The sequence below is a fragment of the Hyperolius riggenbachi genome, chromosome 3 (genome assembly GCF_040937935.1).
Source record: "Hyperolius riggenbachi isolate aHypRig1 chromosome 3, aHypRig1.pri, whole genome shotgun sequence".
Lineage (NCBI taxonomy): Eukaryota > Metazoa > Chordata > Amphibia > Anura > Hyperoliidae > Hyperolius > Hyperolius riggenbachi.
The window spans coordinates 349,404,670-349,423,511 of record NC_090648.1 but is presented as its reverse complement, the minus strand read 5'-3'; the positions used below and the strand labels follow the sequence as shown (position 1 = coordinate 349,423,511).

General features: G+C 41.5%; 1 protein-coding gene across 4 annotated transcripts in view; it reads right to left on the bottom strand.

Annotated features, from left to right (window-relative positions):
- Window positions 1-18,842, bottom strand: part of UNC5A (unc-5 netrin receptor A) — a 576,194-nt gene that overhangs the window by 202,577 nt on the left and 354,775 nt on the right. For all 4 annotated transcript variants that reach the window (XM_068277048.1, XM_068277050.1, XM_068277052.1 and 1 more), the window contains exon 3: window positions 15,974-16,117. In XM_068277048.1, the coding sequence (XP_068133149.1) occupies window positions 15,974-16,117 (144 nt within the window). The remainder of the gene's footprint in view (window positions 1-15,973; window positions 16,118-18,842) is intronic.

The following is an 18,842-nucleotide window of genomic DNA, read 5'->3' as shown; positions in this document are numbered from 1 at the left end:
CTGGGCATACACGGCTCGAGAATGCGCCGGTATCGAGCCAGCGGCTCGATGCGGTGTGTCACCGCTCGTCTGCGCGTGCGCGCGTATCGATTCCCGCTCCTCCCTGCGGGCGCTGCTAATCAGCGTTTTGTTTGCTCCCATTGTTCACCCCGCCGGTATTGAGCGCAGAATCGATCCGGCGGGGTATTGGACAGGTTGAATATTATCAATCGAGCCATCAGCGGATAATGTAGCCATGTATGCCCAGCATAATACCAGTCAGTGTGTGACAGCTGGGGTGGGAGGGATGGAGGGGCGCACTTTGGTGTCTCAGCCTTGGGTGCTGGAGGACCTTGTCCTGGCTCTGGATAGCACCTCTCATAGCACCTCTCATTTTGCAGTTCTAGGGTCACAGGATAAAATCAGGGCCAGTGGGCAGCAGTATCATTTAGCCTGCTGTACATTCGTCCGGCTACACAGTTTGCACATAGCAGTCAGCAGCTACCAACTGCTGGATCAGGCACTCAGGGGATATAGGGGCAGCGAATGGGCACTTATGGTGGCCATACATGGTACAATTTTTTCATCCAATCTTACCATTTCTATGTAATATAAGGGCACTGCCTAAATTATCCTTTCAGTATATTCACTTAATTTACCCTTATACTACATAGAAATGGTAAGATTGTATGAAAAAATTGTACCATGTATGGCCATTATTGCAGTGATCACTCACTCAATGTGCCGCTTGCCAAGAAGCTTACAATCTAATCCCTGCCAGCATGTCACTAACTGTCCTCAGTAGAGTTTATAATCTAATCCCTACCATCACTTTACTAACTGTCCTCGGAGGGGCCTACAATCTTATCCCTGCTGTGTTGGGGGGGAAGTTTAGGATGTTCTCGGTCCAGGAATCCCCTTGACACTAAGCTGCATTCATGTACCAAGAGATTTGACACTAATCTTCAGGGTTGTTTTTTCTACTGAATGCATAAAAGCAGAGCTGTAGTCACAAAACAAAAACTGCTGTCACTTATCATAGAAATAATAGTGATTTGTACTGGCCCACAGTGCAGCACCCAAAAGCAGGGATGGTCGTAGTCAGCCAACTTCGCTGCGCTGTTACTACGCGTAGTTTTACGCAATTACGCTTCACCAAACTACGGCTTCAAAATCAAATATTCGCTTCGTATGCATTTCGTAGACTACACATTAAAATACGCAATTACGCGTAGCGCGAAGCGTAGTATATGCGGATGCTTATGTCCGTATGCAGAAAATTTTACGCATTCATTCCTCTTTAATTGCTTATACCGGGAACTCTTCTATGCGTACATTCCCCTTTCCAATGCGTAAATTTGTAAGCATAGAATCGTACACGGAAAATAAAACACGAGTAGCGCATTCGTAGTTCACTACGCAATACACATGTTAACTACGCATAATGGGCGTAAGCTACGCGTAACGGTACTTCACTACGCGTAAATTCGTAAGTGTAGTTTTGAAACTTCACCTACGAACTACAATGCATAGATGTGAACTACGATGCGTAAATTCGCACTGGCGTACTTTCTACTCATCCCTGCCCAAAAGCAGTCTGCCCCATGGGACTTATTTATAACACAGTGATGAGGCAGAGAATGTATTTATCACGGTATTCTTTTTTTTTTTTTCACTCATCATTGTGTTTTGGTGTTTAACACACTGCTGCACCCTGCTTCACCTGTTGGTGTTATTACCACTATTCACAAGCAGGTTACTATGCTATTGTTACAACGTATGTGCAGTCTGCCGTTTCACCGCAGGATGGAGTTTCTCAGTTGGACATCTGTCTCTAATCAGCAGATGTTCTCTTGCAGTCAATTACCTGAACTTCCTATTTTAAGACTGTCACACCCCTTGCGATATTGCCAGAACTTCAGAAAGCTTAGCTATATCGTTTACTAGTCACTTCTGATTGGTCTGCAGATAAATTCTCTTCCAATCAACTATTGTCAGTTGGAATTGAATAAAAGTTTGGGTGTAACAATCCCCTCGGAGGCAGCCCCACTGAGGCCTGGTGCACACCAAAAACCGCTAGCAGATCCGCAAAATGCTAGCAGATTTTGAAACTCTTTTTCTTATTTTTCTGTAGCGTTTCAGCTAGCGTTTTGCGGTTTTGTGTAGCGGTTTTGGTGTAGTAGATTTCATATATTGTTACAGTAAAGCTGTTACTGAACAGCTTCTGTAACAAAAACGCCGGCAAAACCGCTCTGAACAGGCGTTTTTCAGAGCGGTTTGCGTTTTTCCTATACTTAACATTGAGGCAGAAACACATCCGAAATCCAAAAAATGCCTCACCCCGGGAGGATTCGTTTCTGCAAAACGCCTCCCGCTCTGGTGTGAACCACCCCATTGAGATACATTGACCAAGCGGATCCGCAGCCGCAAGCGGCTGCAGAAACGCTGAAAAAGCCGCTCGGTGTGCACCAGCCCTCACTGTGGGTTTCAACAGTTATTTTGGAGCTGGGTACATGTCTTCACCTGTGGACACTTGTGGGGGCAAGTCTCCATCTGAGGACACCCATGCCTGTATAAATTACTCTGGTACATATGGAGGCTGCTGATGATTTCCATAGTGAGACGCAGATCTCAGGGGTCTTCCTCCTACAGATTCTGATCATTTGTTCCTACTGAAGCTGGCTATTGCTATGACAAAACACTTGAGAATAGCTCAATATTATAAAAAAAATATAGGCAAAATGCAGTGGAAATGAATATAACTGTTAGGCACAAAATTACATTTTAAATGACTAAATATCTACTGCAGACATACAATATTAAGCAGCACAGAAATAAACAGATTTCAGGAATTCAGGCCAAGAACCTTATTAGCATGCCTACATCTCTGCTAATCATAGATTAGAAGTTTCCGTCCAAGTCTGCTTTCAGCTGTCTTATCTGGATCCATCAGCTGTTGTTCATGATAGATGGAAATTCTGAAATTCTGTTGACTTATATGACACCACATGCATGCTGCTATTGTCTTGTTAGCTCTGCCCAGTGCTATCTGTTTAGTCCAAGGGCCGAACTGCTGGATCCTTGAGACTTGACTATGGTAGCTGCATGAATAAATCTGTGAATGGACAACTTGCGGATGCCTGCATGGTGCAAATAAGCTGGGATTAGGTTCTGAATTCAGGCATGTTAGATCAAAACTAGAGATCTTTATCGTTAATGCTTTTGTCCAGAGTTCTAGTTAAAGCGGACCCAGACCAAACATTTTTTTAATTCAAAATATTTAGTTGCACTACTCTGACAAATATAAAGATAAATAAACACTCCTTCAAGCCTATGAGCATTTCAGTGCATGCTTTTCACCCTTCTCTTTCCAGAACTAGGGTTATGCAGGTGGCAGCCATTAGCAAATCCTCCTTTGCCAGACACCACCTACTCCACCAATTTGCCGGATTCTATCCCGGCAATATGAAAGGAAGAGAGGGGTTCCTCCAATAAATGTAAAATATTTTATATTTGTCATCATGCAGCTGAAAAAAAGGCTGCTATTTATTATTATAATTTAGAAAATAGATTTTATTTCTGAAATATTGTCTTTTTAATTTGGGTCCACTTTAACCTGAAGTGACCTGTGGCAGGATTATACAAACATGAGAACATATAGCACCAAACCTACTTAGAGCTTGGCTGTGCACACTTTTTAATTTTTGTAATAGCAAAGCTGATTTAGTTGTTTGGGGGTCTCATCTCAAGACATTGTAAAAATAAAATGACTACCTTACTTCTTTTTATGTACTTTGCAACTTTATATTGAGCAAACATATTCTCCACAGTATTTTTCCGAGAACATTAAACCAATCACTTTGGGACCTTTTTATGGAAGAGTAAACTGTTGGTCTGGCTTTTTTTGGTGAAAAAAAAACACCTTTTTTATTTGCCACATCTCCAAAAGATCTAAATATCACATTTTTAGTATGTTTTATTTTGGTACCATTTATTTGGGCACTGGTGCTGTGCTTTGCTATGTGTTCTTTTGGTCCGCAGCAGGAAATTTGGAGTGCCTGCTATCATAAGAAACGTGGGTGTCGCCATTGGCACCATTATAAATAGCGACTATAGTGTGAAATTTGGGTGCCTGACAAATTGCAAACTTCACACTAAGGGCACCAGATAGATAAAAAATTTCACACTATAGCTGCTATTTATAATGGAACCGTAATGGCAATGGATTTGTAGCAGGGGTCGGTCAAATTTAGGCATGTAGGGGGGGGGGGGGGGTTGTTCTTAAGGGTTAGGTGTGTTGAGGGGTTAAATTTAGGCATGAGGTTTTTTTTTTAAGGTTTAGGTGTGGGGTGTGTGGTTAAGGTTAGGCGTGGGGTGGGGTTTAAGGGTTAGGTGTAGGGGGCAGTTAAAGTTAGGCATATGGGGGGGGTTAAGTGCAAGGTTACACATCGGTAAGGGAGGGTTCTGTGTGAGAGTAGTGTTAGGTTAAGTTGTAGAAAAATATCGGTAATACCAGTATTGTCCTTCCTCAAGCCAAATTTATCTTGAAGTCATAGAAGCAAATATGAGATGTTCCAGGCCTTCTCTGCGAATAACTATCTATTACAGACCAATAGATCTAAAAATGTGGACGCATGAAGGAAGTGGCTGCTCACATATGTGGCTTCCAGCTGGCCTCCACACAATACGGTGTTTAGCTCAGGTTGCAAATGTCTATACTTTGGTTTTTACAAGAGCAGTGGGAACTACGCTGTGCAAAAGTAAAAAAAAAACTGAAATAATAAGTTCTGCAGTTGTTATGATGATGGAGAGATTTGATAATTATACAGATACTTTCTCATTTATTGCCGTCTTAATCGACTACGTGAAACCAAGGAATACAGCGGATGTGTCCGACATTTGCATTATATATGAGCAGGAATAAATTTCTGATGTACGACTCTGACATCTAAATGACCAATAAAATGGACAATTAAGTATTTTACAAAATGATCCATTAATCTTCATCCTCCATGGCATACTGCACATATGAAGGCATTGGATGCACCTCTGCATCTTTTTCCTTCATTCCAGCACCGTGTGACCCGTGAGCATTGCCTTATGGGAATTTCTTTACATGTCGCCTCTTGTAATATAGAATATGCGGTACCAGCGGGCTCCGGGGGATTAAATATGACTTGCGTGGTACCTTCAATCACATTTAAGAACTGCATGTCTCAGCGTCAAAGGTTACAGGGCAATCTTTCCCTTTATTCAAAGTCAAAGTGGTATTGCTATTTAAAAATAAATAAATATAGCCGGGCGGCACTTTACATTATTGATGTTAAATGCATTGTAGATACAATGACCTTTTATGAAGAAGGCTGTGATAAGCATACAGTTTCTAAAGCAATTTGTAATACAATGACAAAGTAAAAGATAAGCGAGTTATTAGAATTGTGGTCCCACGCAGCTCTTTGTTCCCCATTTTTATTTCCTCTAACGCTGCCCATAACATTGACTTAATGTATTTTTTTTTCACAGTTAATGGCATTAGTGCACGTTAATTCGCTTTTAAGCGTTTTGATAATTGATGTTATAATAGTATGATAATTTGCACTTAAACAATGTTAATTGGATAGTTTCATAAATTGCTGTCAGAACGTTTGCTGATGGTGCCCTGCAAAAGACCTCAGGCGACTTGGAGAGTGTCGTCAATATTAGTTGCCCGCGGTTTTGACTATTGTATGCTTTGTACATTGCATAGAAGTTGTGCTTGTTGATATTTTGAGGGTAGTTACTTGGCCTGCTACAGGGGCAACTTTTTAGATTGCACTCTAGCATCCCTCTCCCTGGTGATTGCATTTGAACTTTAGGACCAATGGAACTAATAGTGCCCTGTGCAAATCACAGGAGATCACACCTAGCGATGAGCTGAAATTTTGCATATGCGTAATTTCACATCGTACTTGCTTTTTAAATCCATTACATTCTAGTGCTAATTACTTAACTTAGGGACCGGGGCATGAAGGTAGCAAATGTTTTCAGTAGGAATAAAACAACAATAAGCACCAGACAGGAGTTCTTCTCCTTAGTTAGCTAAAAAACAATGGCCCGTATGCAATTTACTTTTTCTCCTAGATGATATTTTCACACCTTATCAGTCAAATGCCTTTTAAGCCACCAGCAAGGAAGAAAATACTCTAAATCAATTTGACTTATTTTTTACTAACCTTTGGGTACTTTTTCAGTTTTAAAATGCTGAAAAGTTAGTTTAAAGAGAAGATGAAAATGATCTCCAAGGAGATAACTCAGGTGAAAAAGTTAATTGCATATGGGCCAATGTGTCTATTGATATCGGTGTCACACTTTACATTTCTAACATCCTTTTTCAAATGAATGGTCATGCCATTAGTAATATGGCCAACACTGCAATCTCATCAACACAAGGAGAAAGGAGACAATTTTAGTTGTCTTGATCCTGCTTTTAACCTCCTTAGTGGTAATCACAAGTTCAACTCGGGGTAGGAAAAACATGCTAGAAGCGGTATCCCCAAGCTCGTGGTAGCCATCGGGAGGTCTGTGCAGTACAATGCGCGCAGTGGGCGTTTTAACTATTCTACTTCCTCTCCTACGAGGCTCTGCATCCCCTTGGTGAGATCGCCGTCTGTCGTCATGCCGATAGCCAGCAATCTCACTAAAGGGTTACAGCACCATCTGGAGGACAGAGGGAAAACTGCAGCGCTGGATCCCAGGGAGGCGAGTGAGAGCTGAGCTGCTGCAGAACTCCTTAGCAGCATGATCTTTTCCAGGTTTTAGGATCTAAAAGCATGCAAAAAAATTACACCGCTTTTAGACCCTAAAATCTGGAAATAATCATAACGCCAAGGGGATTAATGCTTATTCTGAAGGCAGCATTACATGAATGGACATAGGTCTGCTGTAACTCTGGCCAATCCATACACAGGATTCATTTCCTGGCAGATTCAATTATGCTAATCAAAGCTGTCAATGATCTACTGACCTCACAAGCTGACTAATATGATCAATATTAAACAATGTATCAATCACCTGCATCCCGCGCAGCAGTATATTTTTGTTGGGTGGGTGGAGGAGCACTGGAGGAAGGATTGATTGCTCTGTATTGTAGTGAGCAGTACTAATGCTAGTGAGTAAATTAGTTTCTGTTGTAAACTGACTAAATCAGGTGGTAAAAGGGGGTACATTGACTATTACTCCTTGACTGATTTTCAGACAGGGAGTTATCGATTGCTTGCTGAATTGGACTGTTATTGACCTCTGTTTGGCCAGCTTCATTGTTAATATCTGATGCCCCTTTTAACTGGAGCCTTTATTATATGCATGTATGATCACAATGGTAACCTGATTTTAATGGCAGTCACAGAAGTTCTTTTCCACCAGTACAATTTTAACTTTGCAATTTTTAAAAGCGCAGCATTCAGCATTTTTCATGTGCTTGGGATTGACTGCTAAGGCAGTCAATCGCAAGCTCTGCTATATCATGGGGAAAAATGCACAAGAAAATTACAATTGCATTGCAGGGCTGCAAACACACATTCTAGTGGAAAAGGGCACTCAGAGCTACTGAAATGAAATATAAACGCAAGCAACAAACAAGCGGACACACAAGCAGCAGGTATCTCTCACTCACAGATTCTGGTGGGAATGAGCTCCTACTTGAATATTTATTAATTAGGGCTTGCGATCCAACCAGGATTGCTAAGGGCACACCTAATCATATTACACATGATAAAAAAAGTGAATGTTATTAATGTATAATGACTTGTGTAGTCTTATGTTAATCACTATTGACCATTGCTGGGAAACATTTTCATGCTACACAACCTTTCTGCGGGGTTTGATAAGATTTAACACGGTGTTATTGGTTTGCTGCGGTCTCTGTAACAAGGCTGTATGTCACAGATCCTCAGACCAGCCCTAAGAAATCAGCAGCTGAGGTTTTTTGAGTATTGTCGGGGAAAGGACGTAGGTTAGTATTGATCCGTCCAACGTCCTGGGAGGATAACTTGCCTGAAGACAGGTTGGAGCGCCAGAGATTGTGATCAGTGCTTTAAAACCTCTGAAGCGCCGTATATACCTCTGTGCTGGATTAAAGGGCATGTCAGCATTATAAACATGAGGAGGGCAGAATAATCAGCACAGATCCTAGACACTGTGCTTCAACATAAGCATATAAAAACTGCAATAGATACAGCACAAGGCACTGGCTTTCTGCATAGAGTATCTGTACCATTCATTATTCTTCTGATGTCTTTTCCTGCATAGAACAATATATCACTGTGCAGCCTCAAACCATCAGCATCCTTGCATGCGAACATCCACAGCCGTAGTCTGCAATCTCCTAACAGCCATGTTTTTTTTGTTCTAAAAGGTAGGGCTTTTTTATGTTTGTGATTATTTTTTTTTTAACTTATTTCCTTTTAAAGCCTTTCCATTCACAAGTAGTGCCTTATCTACCATGGTTGCTGGGCTGCCTTGGGCCCAAGGGGCACCTGACCCGTGGCAAGGCTACCTAAGGTAAGTACAGAATGTCCTTGCTGAATCCGCATACCGCTCTGCATTGTCTGTTCCTCTACTTATACCCCACATAATCAATCCGTGAAAAATGTGACCTTTGGCTAAAGTCTGGGTTATAGACAGGAAGAGGCAGGTTTGCTGAGATGTTTCCTCCTATCCCCCTCCTATCCCTTCCTCTTACCCGCTTCATTCACTCCCCTTATGAGGAGGAAATGAGAGGATGATTGCCACAGGTCTACCTCTTCCTGTCTGAATATTTTTCAAGAAGGGATTATAGGGGCTAGGGGGAACAAGGAGAGGAACAAACAATGCCCACCGAATATACACTGTAACAGATAATGAAAGCAGAACTTGTCAGTAGTCCACTTGAATTTAGCCTTCAGCTGGGACAACACTTCTTTTTTCCACACACGATTTTTGGAACACGCTGTGCTTTTCTGTGAAAAAAACGCACGTTTTTATGTTACAAAAAGTATATTTTTTCCAGCATGTGAAAAGTCCATTCTATTGTAAACTAACCCACTGACTTTCAGTTGTAATGTAATTTCGCATGTGGAAAAAAGCGTATGGTTTTGACAATTGTGGACCCAGCCTTAGGGATTTTCTCCACCATTGGCTGAAAGACAATGCACTGCAGAGCTCTGAAGTGGCCAGAAAGGAGTCAATATATAAATCCCATAGAGCACCTGCGGACATTTTTTTCTGCCGCCCGGTCTTTTTTGTGCAGGGTGAGCCGTCATTCGTCATGCTGCAACTGAAATTCTGAGCGCCGTTAATTACTATTCCCCCTCCGAGACGTCGCAACTTGGAGGGGGAAGTCATTTGGGGACTGGTGATCGCTGGATCCCCGAATTACCCGCACATGGGGCACGGACTATAGCATTGCTGCTGTAGCCGCAAAGAAGTCAGGTACTACGCAGCATGCTGTCATGCCAAGAAGGCCTGCCTTAGGGGAGATATTTAAAAACAACAGTTGGGAGAAGGAACCTCTAAAATCTGAGAAACCTGTAGCAGCTCGCTATGGAAAAATCTCTGAAAAATGCCCTCAGAGAGATGTTACACAGGGGCGTAACAATAGACTCTGCAAGGGATGCAGCGGCAGGGGAGCCCAGAAGCCCCAGGGGGCCCCGTGGGGGGGAGAAGCTTCTTTTCCCTGTCCTGAATGACTTACAACTGAGGGTACGGAGAGAAAAAAACGTTATGCTCTCTGCACAGTTGTTCTAATGACTGCATCTGCTCAGCCACTGATAAGGAACCATACAAAGTTTTGCAGAGAAAGATTTGTTGACAATCCTTATTCAGTGTGCAGCAGGTTTATGTGTACAGTTCCCAGGCCCCAACCTCTCTACCCCTCCCCAAGTGCTCTGTACTGTAGTGATGCTGCAGAAGTCGGCAGAGACAGTTCTGCTACATTGGAGATGTGCAAAATGAGTGTAATAAGCTGAGGCTGGGAGCACACACATCTGTTGGTTTTCTGTATGCGTTTTCTGCACACCATGGGCTTTGATTCACAAAGTTGTGATAACTATTATCACGGCTGTGAAAAGTGCTTTGCATGAAAAATGGTTATCGCGCGTGAAAATTTGCGCTATCACACGGACGCGAATTTTTGCATCCATTAACGGTTTTCACATTAAAACTCGCGCGAACCACTTTTCACAGCGTGATAACAATTATCACGCTTTTGTGAATCGAGCCCCATGTGTGTCTGTATGTGTGGAAACATGCACATTTTATCACAGAAGCTAATGTAATTGATAGAGAAAATGTGTGCAGTGCTTCACTGCTGTTTTTATCTGCATGGGGAAAACACATTCAAGTGTGCACTAGCCAATTGAATAACATTGGCTCTCAGCTTACTTGTGCAGAAAGCAGGGGAAGGGGGGCATCCAAAGTTTCACAGAGGGGGCCCAGTGATTTCTAGTTACGGCCCAGATGTTACAGAAAGTTATTGACATCGGTTATTTCTTACAAAGGGTGTGCTACTAAGTATTACATCGAGGGAGCCAATCATTTTATCCTGGCCATTTTAAACATTTTGTGTGGAATGTCTCACATTTTTTGTTTCCACTGTTTTTTTCTGTTCTTCCATTGACAGCAAAAGAAGCAAACTTGATAATACCAATCCTTTGTAAATGTAACAATTATCTGGGGGAAGTGGTGCATTTTCTGATATAAATGCATGGGTGTCAATATTCTTGGCCATGACTGTACCTCATGCTCTTTACACCCTGGCCAACATGTGAAGAAAATGTGCACATCGCTTACAAATACTGGTGTGGTAACAGATAACGTAAGTATATTGGATTGGAAAGCTGTTATTTGTATTGGGAAAAGCTGGTATTTGTTCACCAAACAATTCTGTATGCTGGAAATTGCCTGTTGTGGAGATATCATATTTTATAGGAAATAGGAGATCCTTCTCCTGAGAAAGGAAACATTGCAGGCACTATAAGGCGATCATGTGGAATACAAATAAATCCCTTGTTTTGTCTGATCGGAGGACAATTTGCCTCATCTCAAGCGCCTGAGCTCATAACTGATCTGTGTATATTTGCCATCACTACATTTCACAGTTCTACATGTTCCTCAAGCCTTAGTATGTGGTCTGGTAGCTGCAATGTAACTATGATGACATTAGTATGACAGTAGCAGCGTTTGGGTAAGCTATTGATTGGCGGCACACTTGCAGACTTTGCACAAATGATTTCAGAGTCTGTAAAAGCATAGATGATACATCAATAAAAATTTACACAAATTAACTATTACATGGTAATGTTATGCTCTGACATATACAAGGCAAGCCTAAATAATCAATGCATATGAACATGAGAGCTAGCTGTTAATTATTTTCCATTCTGTTATGTAAAAAGGTGGCCAGAAATAGTCAATATATCACAATTTTAGATTCACCAGATCTATGCCTTGTTAAATTCACATAGAAAGAGGAAGACTTTGCTAAAAGCTGTTACATTCATTTTTTTAAACTGTTTTGCTGGCTTGGTGATTTAGTAAACCTTTCTGAGCAGTGCATACCACAGGCTGCTGCTGGAGCTACTGACACCCCCTGGTGTCTCCCAGCAGCCACCTTAGTAAACCTCAGACAGCAATAATCTGACAGTGAATAAACTGCTCTCATATTGCAGGTGACTGGTATTTTCCTGCTGTTGCTATGGACACTGCGGGGTGCACCAGAGGGGTATCTAGCTGCAGCGGCAGCCCAGAGCAAAATGCACATAGTGTGCACTGCCTAGTAATGTTTATTAGACTAGTCAGCACCAAAGTATAATGTATGACCTCCAGAATATGCTAAATAAGCAAATTCTGCACCATCTATTAGTTATTGTAATTAACCTTTCAATATGGTTTTCCCTCCCATCTCTGCTTTAATATGCTTTGAAATATTCCTGAAAACAGCATTTCTGTGACTGAAACAACTGTGTAATTGTAGTGTGAGATAAATGGATATATTCACACCTTCTCCAGCACTGAGCTTCATTATTGGCTTTGCTCAGTCATCCTTTTGTGTTTAAAGATAACTTGCTTTGTCTATGTAGTTTAGTTCTTTCAAAAGAGCGCTATAGTCCTTGGTTCCCAGCACAGTCAATTAAAAATATATATAGATAAGCTTCAGAACAACTATGGTTCCCAAACACAGTTCATGCAATCAAAAGCCATAATATCTTATAGGTGTGCGCTCCACTAGACCTCGAATACAGTCAGTCAATGCCAATAGATGTATATGGACAGCACTCAACCTCCTCTATAAATTAGTCACCGTTCACCCCGTGTGGGATTGAACTCACCTGTCTGATGCGACCGCTATTAGACTGGTCGTGAAACAGCTCAAATTAACTGCCCCTGGTCAGATCCAGCTCTCATAGCCTCCTGCAAGTTTGAATGACTTTCAATTAAAAAAACAAGTCGTTCAAACGTCTTGTACACACAGAGCGAAAAAACAGCTGGTGTGCTAATGTCAGCTAATTTACATGTCGTTTGACTGGTCAATGAACTGGATAAATTTAGACAGGAGGCGCCCAATTTGGAAAATAACAGTACAGATTGACTAGTCTATTGTAAGACCCATAAAAATGATAGTAAGCCAATTATAAAAATATAGTTTCATTTATTGGGAATGATCAGCACAGTGACAACGCATTTCTCGGCGTAAGCCGATTCCTCAGGTCAAGTGTGTGCCGTCTGTGCGGTATCCGTATCTAGGAGCGCCTATCGATGAGAGTGTGGCACACGTACAGACCTAACTGTCATTTGAACGACAGTTAGTCCAATGGATCCTCCAAGCGGATCAGTCAAAACTGCTGCTATCAGTCTAACGATCGAACGTACACACGTCTAACTGTTGTTCAAACGACCGGTTTGAATGACAAGTCGTTCGTAAAAATCAGTCGTTCACTGGCAATCAGCATTCACAGCACAATCGGACCCCAATTGCCCCCCCGTTGTGAAATAGTGATAAGACTATACGTATACTCTGTAAAAGTACTGTAGAACATGTTGGTGCAAAACAAATGCACATTACTATAGCCTGCAGGGATTGGGACTTGTTTCCTTGAGCAACAGTTTGAGGCTGAGTGTTGCATGGACACATCACTAGCCTGCAGCCAAGCCCATGATAACAATGGTGATAACTGGCCAGGGCTTGCTGTCTGAGCAATGTCTTTGCTGACAACAAAGTGGTCATTCTAAGGCTTTTCGTCCCTCTTTCTCAAGGCTCACATCTTAGGGTCAAAGTAAGTACACATGCAGACTGTCTGTCTCACACAGGGATCCAGACGCGATCCCTTGAGCAACAATTTGGGGCAGAGCTCATCAAGTGTGACTTATCTTATCTGTTTGAAGCACAGTTTCCCCTTTCCTTCCTAATGCTGAATGGGTTTGTTTGATCTCAGCTACTGGGCAATGAAGCCTAATTAGAAGAGTCCTTATCTACTATCCATTTTCTGCTGCTTGGGGACAGCTTGTGGACAGAGGCAGTAGAGAAAGTAGAAGAATACTACCTGTAATTAACCCTTAAATGTAAAAAGAGGAGGTAAAATAAAAGTGTTTTTTTTTCTTTATTAATGAGCCACAATTTTAATGCACTATTGAGCTGCCCTGGGAGTTAAAATGATGCTCAGTTCCCTTTATGATATAGGAGGAGGAAGCCAAAGCTTAGTGAAAAAGGTAAGATGTCAGGATACTGTGATCTCAAGTCCATCCATTTGGAAAATCAGCCACATGCTTGCAGTGTTTTGCATGCAGGCATTCAGACCTGCTCTTGCTATGCACAGGCACAGAAGAAAGGTATTGACATTTCATGGATTGACCTTATCTCAGGATATTTCCCATGGACATCCCTCTTGTTGAATTTCTGCCTTCATGATTTTGTGTTAGCTTGTACAGCTTCAGTTGCTCAGTGATGCGTCATTAGCTTAGCCTAATACCGAATATTGTGTTTTCTCCTTGTAATAGTTGTCAATTAAATATCACGTTTTATATGGAGTATTTGTTTCCTTTGCAACACTCTGTATTCACATCATTATTCTGCAATGTTATTTTTGTCGCTAATTGAATTTTCATTATAAATTTGTGGGGCTGCACAAGTCTTTTTGTAGTTTAAAAATGATCTTTACATTTCCATCCAGGTAAGATTTCTCTTCTGTGCAGCCTTGACAACAATACTTTGAGTTAGGAGTACAGATGCCCCAAGGCTATCCAGAAACCCCCATATTGCTGTAGGAATAAGTAGCTGCACACAGCAGAAACCTTTGTTACACAATACATGCACTAATCCATTGAATGGCAGAAAACTCCTGTCTATCTGCTAGAAATACTGGGGAATGAACATGGTTAATGTATCTTAAGAATGATGACTCCTCATTCATAATGTTATCTATAAAGCAACTTTTCAGAAAAAAAAAATCAAAATAAGTTGTTTCTGATTAACTTAATGTCAATATTCATTTTTTCTTGCATACTCAAGCAACTAAGTGTTCTATGGTCTATAACAACACACACAGTAAAAAAGCTTTCGGCTTTTTCCAGATGTTGCATACATTTATAATTCTAGTAATTTGACGTAAACTGAAGAATCACAAATAAAAAAACAAAAAAGTTGTGGGGTGCAGCCACTGGGGCCACTACAGCCAGTATCACACCATTGGCCGTTTGCATCATCTTTAACTTCCCATACTTTTCCTGGATGCCTTCTTTGGATTCCATCAACTTTGACATGAAGCTATGTCCACTATTAATTGCTCATTGGTTGTTTTGGAACAATGTCGCAGGTGCCGGCAACCTGGTTGTGCCTACTCCAAAATGTCGCCCAAGGGAGAGCATCTCAATCCCTCCAGGTAACAGTGCTCTTTTGTATGTACAAATCTTTTGATAGTAGAAAGGCCATTAGGAGGTGAAGTAAAATCTGGCTGCAAAACAGGAGAGAGAAGGTGCGTGTAGCATACGTACATGCAACGTATTGCATACCATAAAAACCGCCATGCAGGAAGTGACGCCACAGATTTTTTAAGAGCTTCCAGTGGGAGTGGCAGCACTGCTTCCTGTTGTGGGAATGCAAATAATGAAACTACAACTGCTCCTTTGTCCTTACCTTAACCTATTAATTGTATTATTACACGGTTAGACTGAAAACATAAATCAGAGGTTAAGCAGAATGTGGGAGCTGGGTGATGGCTGGTAATTGCAGGCTTATAAAAAGGTGGCTATAGATGGCACTGTAGAGCTCTGATATTGAATTGGTTCTTGAGCTTTTGTTTGAAGTATACAGACTGTGTAGAAACTGCGTGCTAGTCTAAACAGTGACGGTCTAGGTTTGTGTCGTACTTATTTACTATAAGTAAATATGATGCTTGTAAAAACTGATTATCAGATGTCAAAGCACAGTGGTATGTGGATGCTGGGAGGTACCCTCTCTAAATCTGAGAACTCTGAATGCCGTCTGAGGTGTGAATGTTTACCTGAGGAATCTACAATATTCCATTGTACTTGGCTTCTTATATTATGCATTTTCTGGAAATACTTTTAAAAATACGCCAGGCTGATCACTGGCCAAAACATCGGGAGCTGCTGTATACACTCTAGATTCTCAGCAGAGGCTGTCATTATTGGACGAATTTCATTTAGCGAGTGTAAGAGGCTTGAGCATTTTGAAAAGTCTCATCTACTGTCCATTAAAATTGGTAAAACTCTAAAACCGAACTTCCCATGATACTTTGCATTTAAATGACTATGTACGCAGGAGGAGAGATATGGTGACATCGTCAGACTCAGTTCAACTATACATTTATAGAAAGGACAAAAAGACCTGACTTGAAGCATATAACAGTCATAAAAAACTGTACTAACAAAAACTTTGTGATTTTCATTGTCATTTTTCTCATACAGATAGTGTCACCATTTGAAATGTAAATATAAAGCCTTGCTTGGAAAAAATACTTACATGCAATGCGAATAAATGCCTTCTGACTTTTGGAGGTACCAGAGGTGCTCCAGGCCACACAATGACACCAATATTCCTCCAGTCCAAAGATCTTCTCCACCTGTTGCCTTGAGATCTCAATCCTCACTTCCATGACAGGCAAACCTGTGAATACATGACAAATAGCAATGCTTAAAAAAAGGAAACCTAACAAGCATTTTAGTTGTCAATTCCACAACCAGGTCCATCTAGGCATCAAGAATCTAATTACAGCCCCATCTTACTTATTGCTACACCATAAAAAGCACCTAATGGGAAAGGAAAATATGCCACATGGTAATCCTTAGCAACCAATCAGAGCTTAGTAAACTGTAGTCAGGTTGGGAGACTGGATCTAGAGAAGGTTATCCTCAACTGCAAACACTTTTGCACATGTAAGTGATGAATACATTACAACGCGAGTGGGTGCTTGCGGTACCTGGGCATGGACCCAGGTGCTCGCCCGCACGCGCTCGTGTGCCGATGCGCGCGTATCCTCGAGCATATATGTATATATATATATATTTGTTCTGCCATAACCCCTTTCCCTATAGTGTATTTCCTTTTTGCCATTCATGTGGATTTTATTGCCATCTGGGAAAACTGTATATGTAGGGTTTGTGGGTGGTTTATGGGGGGGATATTGCCGTTTGTGAGGCCTATGGGTCTAACATACAGTAGGGTGTCTTTGCAGCCTAATTATTAAATTCAATATTAATTGTAACTAATTATTCTAAGTGTGCACAGCAAACTACTAAATATATATAGCGAATTATATTGGTATTGCTCCTTTAATAGGAGATATATATCAACCACCTTTTAGGTGGACTATGGTAATGACATCCCTGCCCATGTTAAGCCTATTGGCTGTTAGAAAGTGTATACTGAGTATTTAAGGAAGGAGTTTTTTAAAGTTTATATAACTAACTTGAAAAAGCGGAGGGCGTACCTCTGCGAAACGCGTTGTTTGATTTTAATAAATTTGTACTTTGCCAGTACAATTTTAGCCCTACTCCTTTATCATATACACAGCCGTGTGTTCCACTCACGGCTGCGCTTCCTGGATAGGACAGGACTTCTTCCCACCGCTCTAGAGAGTGAGCGTCCTGGTTGCTATCACTACCTACCACAGAGGAGTCTGGGACGTGACGTCACATCCGCCTCCACGCTGAGAGCTCGGTCCCCAGCTCGGCCAAGCGGGACGCAGGCACACCGAGGCTGTGTACGCTGTACCAGCCACACTACAAACAGGTGAGACCTGCCCAGCAGATGAGGATATTGTCTTGTATAGAAGGCTCATAGCGCCCCTTCTCTTCTTATGTTTTTTCACAGCGGTTTTTCTGGGAGCAGCTGAGCGCATCTATAGGGGTCTGATCGCACCAGAGGGTAGTACCTACTGCCCCTTTTCTCTTGAATACATTACAAGGCATAGGGCTAAGGCAAAAAAGAAAAGACAAGAATCACTAAGTGAGGTAGGGAAGTCTAGTGATTTTCGCAGAACACCCGGGAGCCGGAGTCCCCCCCCCCCCCCCCAAAAAAAAAGACAAAGACCAGGAGTGTGGTATAAAAGCATATATTGTATGCTTGGTATACACCAAGCAATTAATGTGCAAATAAATAAACTGCACTCACAAGTTGGGACACAACGTTAAAGTGCCTGACAATAAACATAACATTTCAACTATAAGTAAGTAAACTCAACAATATTCGATAACAGCCCTAACTGTTTAAGCATAAGACTTTTTCTACATATGATTAATTAGACTTAGGGTTGTTATCAAACATGGTCACGTTTACTTGAAATGTTCTTGTTTTCAGGCACTTTACTTCATAGAAAAATAAAAAAGTCTGCGCTTAGGAAACACACAATTAAATTCGTTACGTGGAGCGCACTGATAAATGGCAGTCTGTAAATCACCCAAAAATCAATTATGCATAAAGTTCAGAAGCGCTCACGGCTCAAAAACCTCACAGAGTTCAGTTCATCACAAGGTCACCATCCAGAAATTTGGAACATCCAATTAGACCTCCCAAGGCTGTTACTGATTCCTTGATAGCTTGGCCAACACGTCATATAGATATAAAAAGAAAGAGGCACATAGCGTAATCCAACATTTGCAAAATTGCCCGTCACCAAAATGACCTCACAGTCCACCTCGTGCAGGATCACACTCCCCCCTATGTTCCCGCACTCACCCAGTCAGCCTCCTACTGATCCGGAGGTCTGGATATATAGTATAGACAAGGGGATGTGGCAAAATTCACTTTGGATCACGTAGTAATCTAAGGCTTAAAAAGCACCATATAGTGTAAAACCTTTTAATATCTTTAAAAGCATAAAGTATTGCACTCACAAGTGTAGAAGGTCAACAAGCGTTTTGTACATATGTAGTTCACGGTCCCGGGTAGCCGCTCACACACACGCTGCCTCAGTCCTTCTCACCAGCTACTTCCTCATAGTGCCGATCACGTGACGTAGCTCCGCCCTATGCATTTCGTCAGGGAACTGACTCATCAGGGGCATACGTCATGAAAGGCACACCGGCTTCTATACCCTACACACCGCCCACTTATCCAAACCCCGCCTCGTATTCAAAATAGGTCCTCCGCATACATGTATATGAGCGCTCACCCATAGACCAACATTACAGAAGCTCTTATCCATGGATACGGAAACAGATGATAGCCAAAACGGAAGACCATATCTAACACATGGCACAGGATGCGGAAAGCAGTATTTAAACAATACAGAAATAAAACAACATGGTCCCATAATCATATTAATGATATGTACAACCTATTAACAAACCTATTAAATTTAAAATTAAAATGTTATTTATAAAACAGTTTA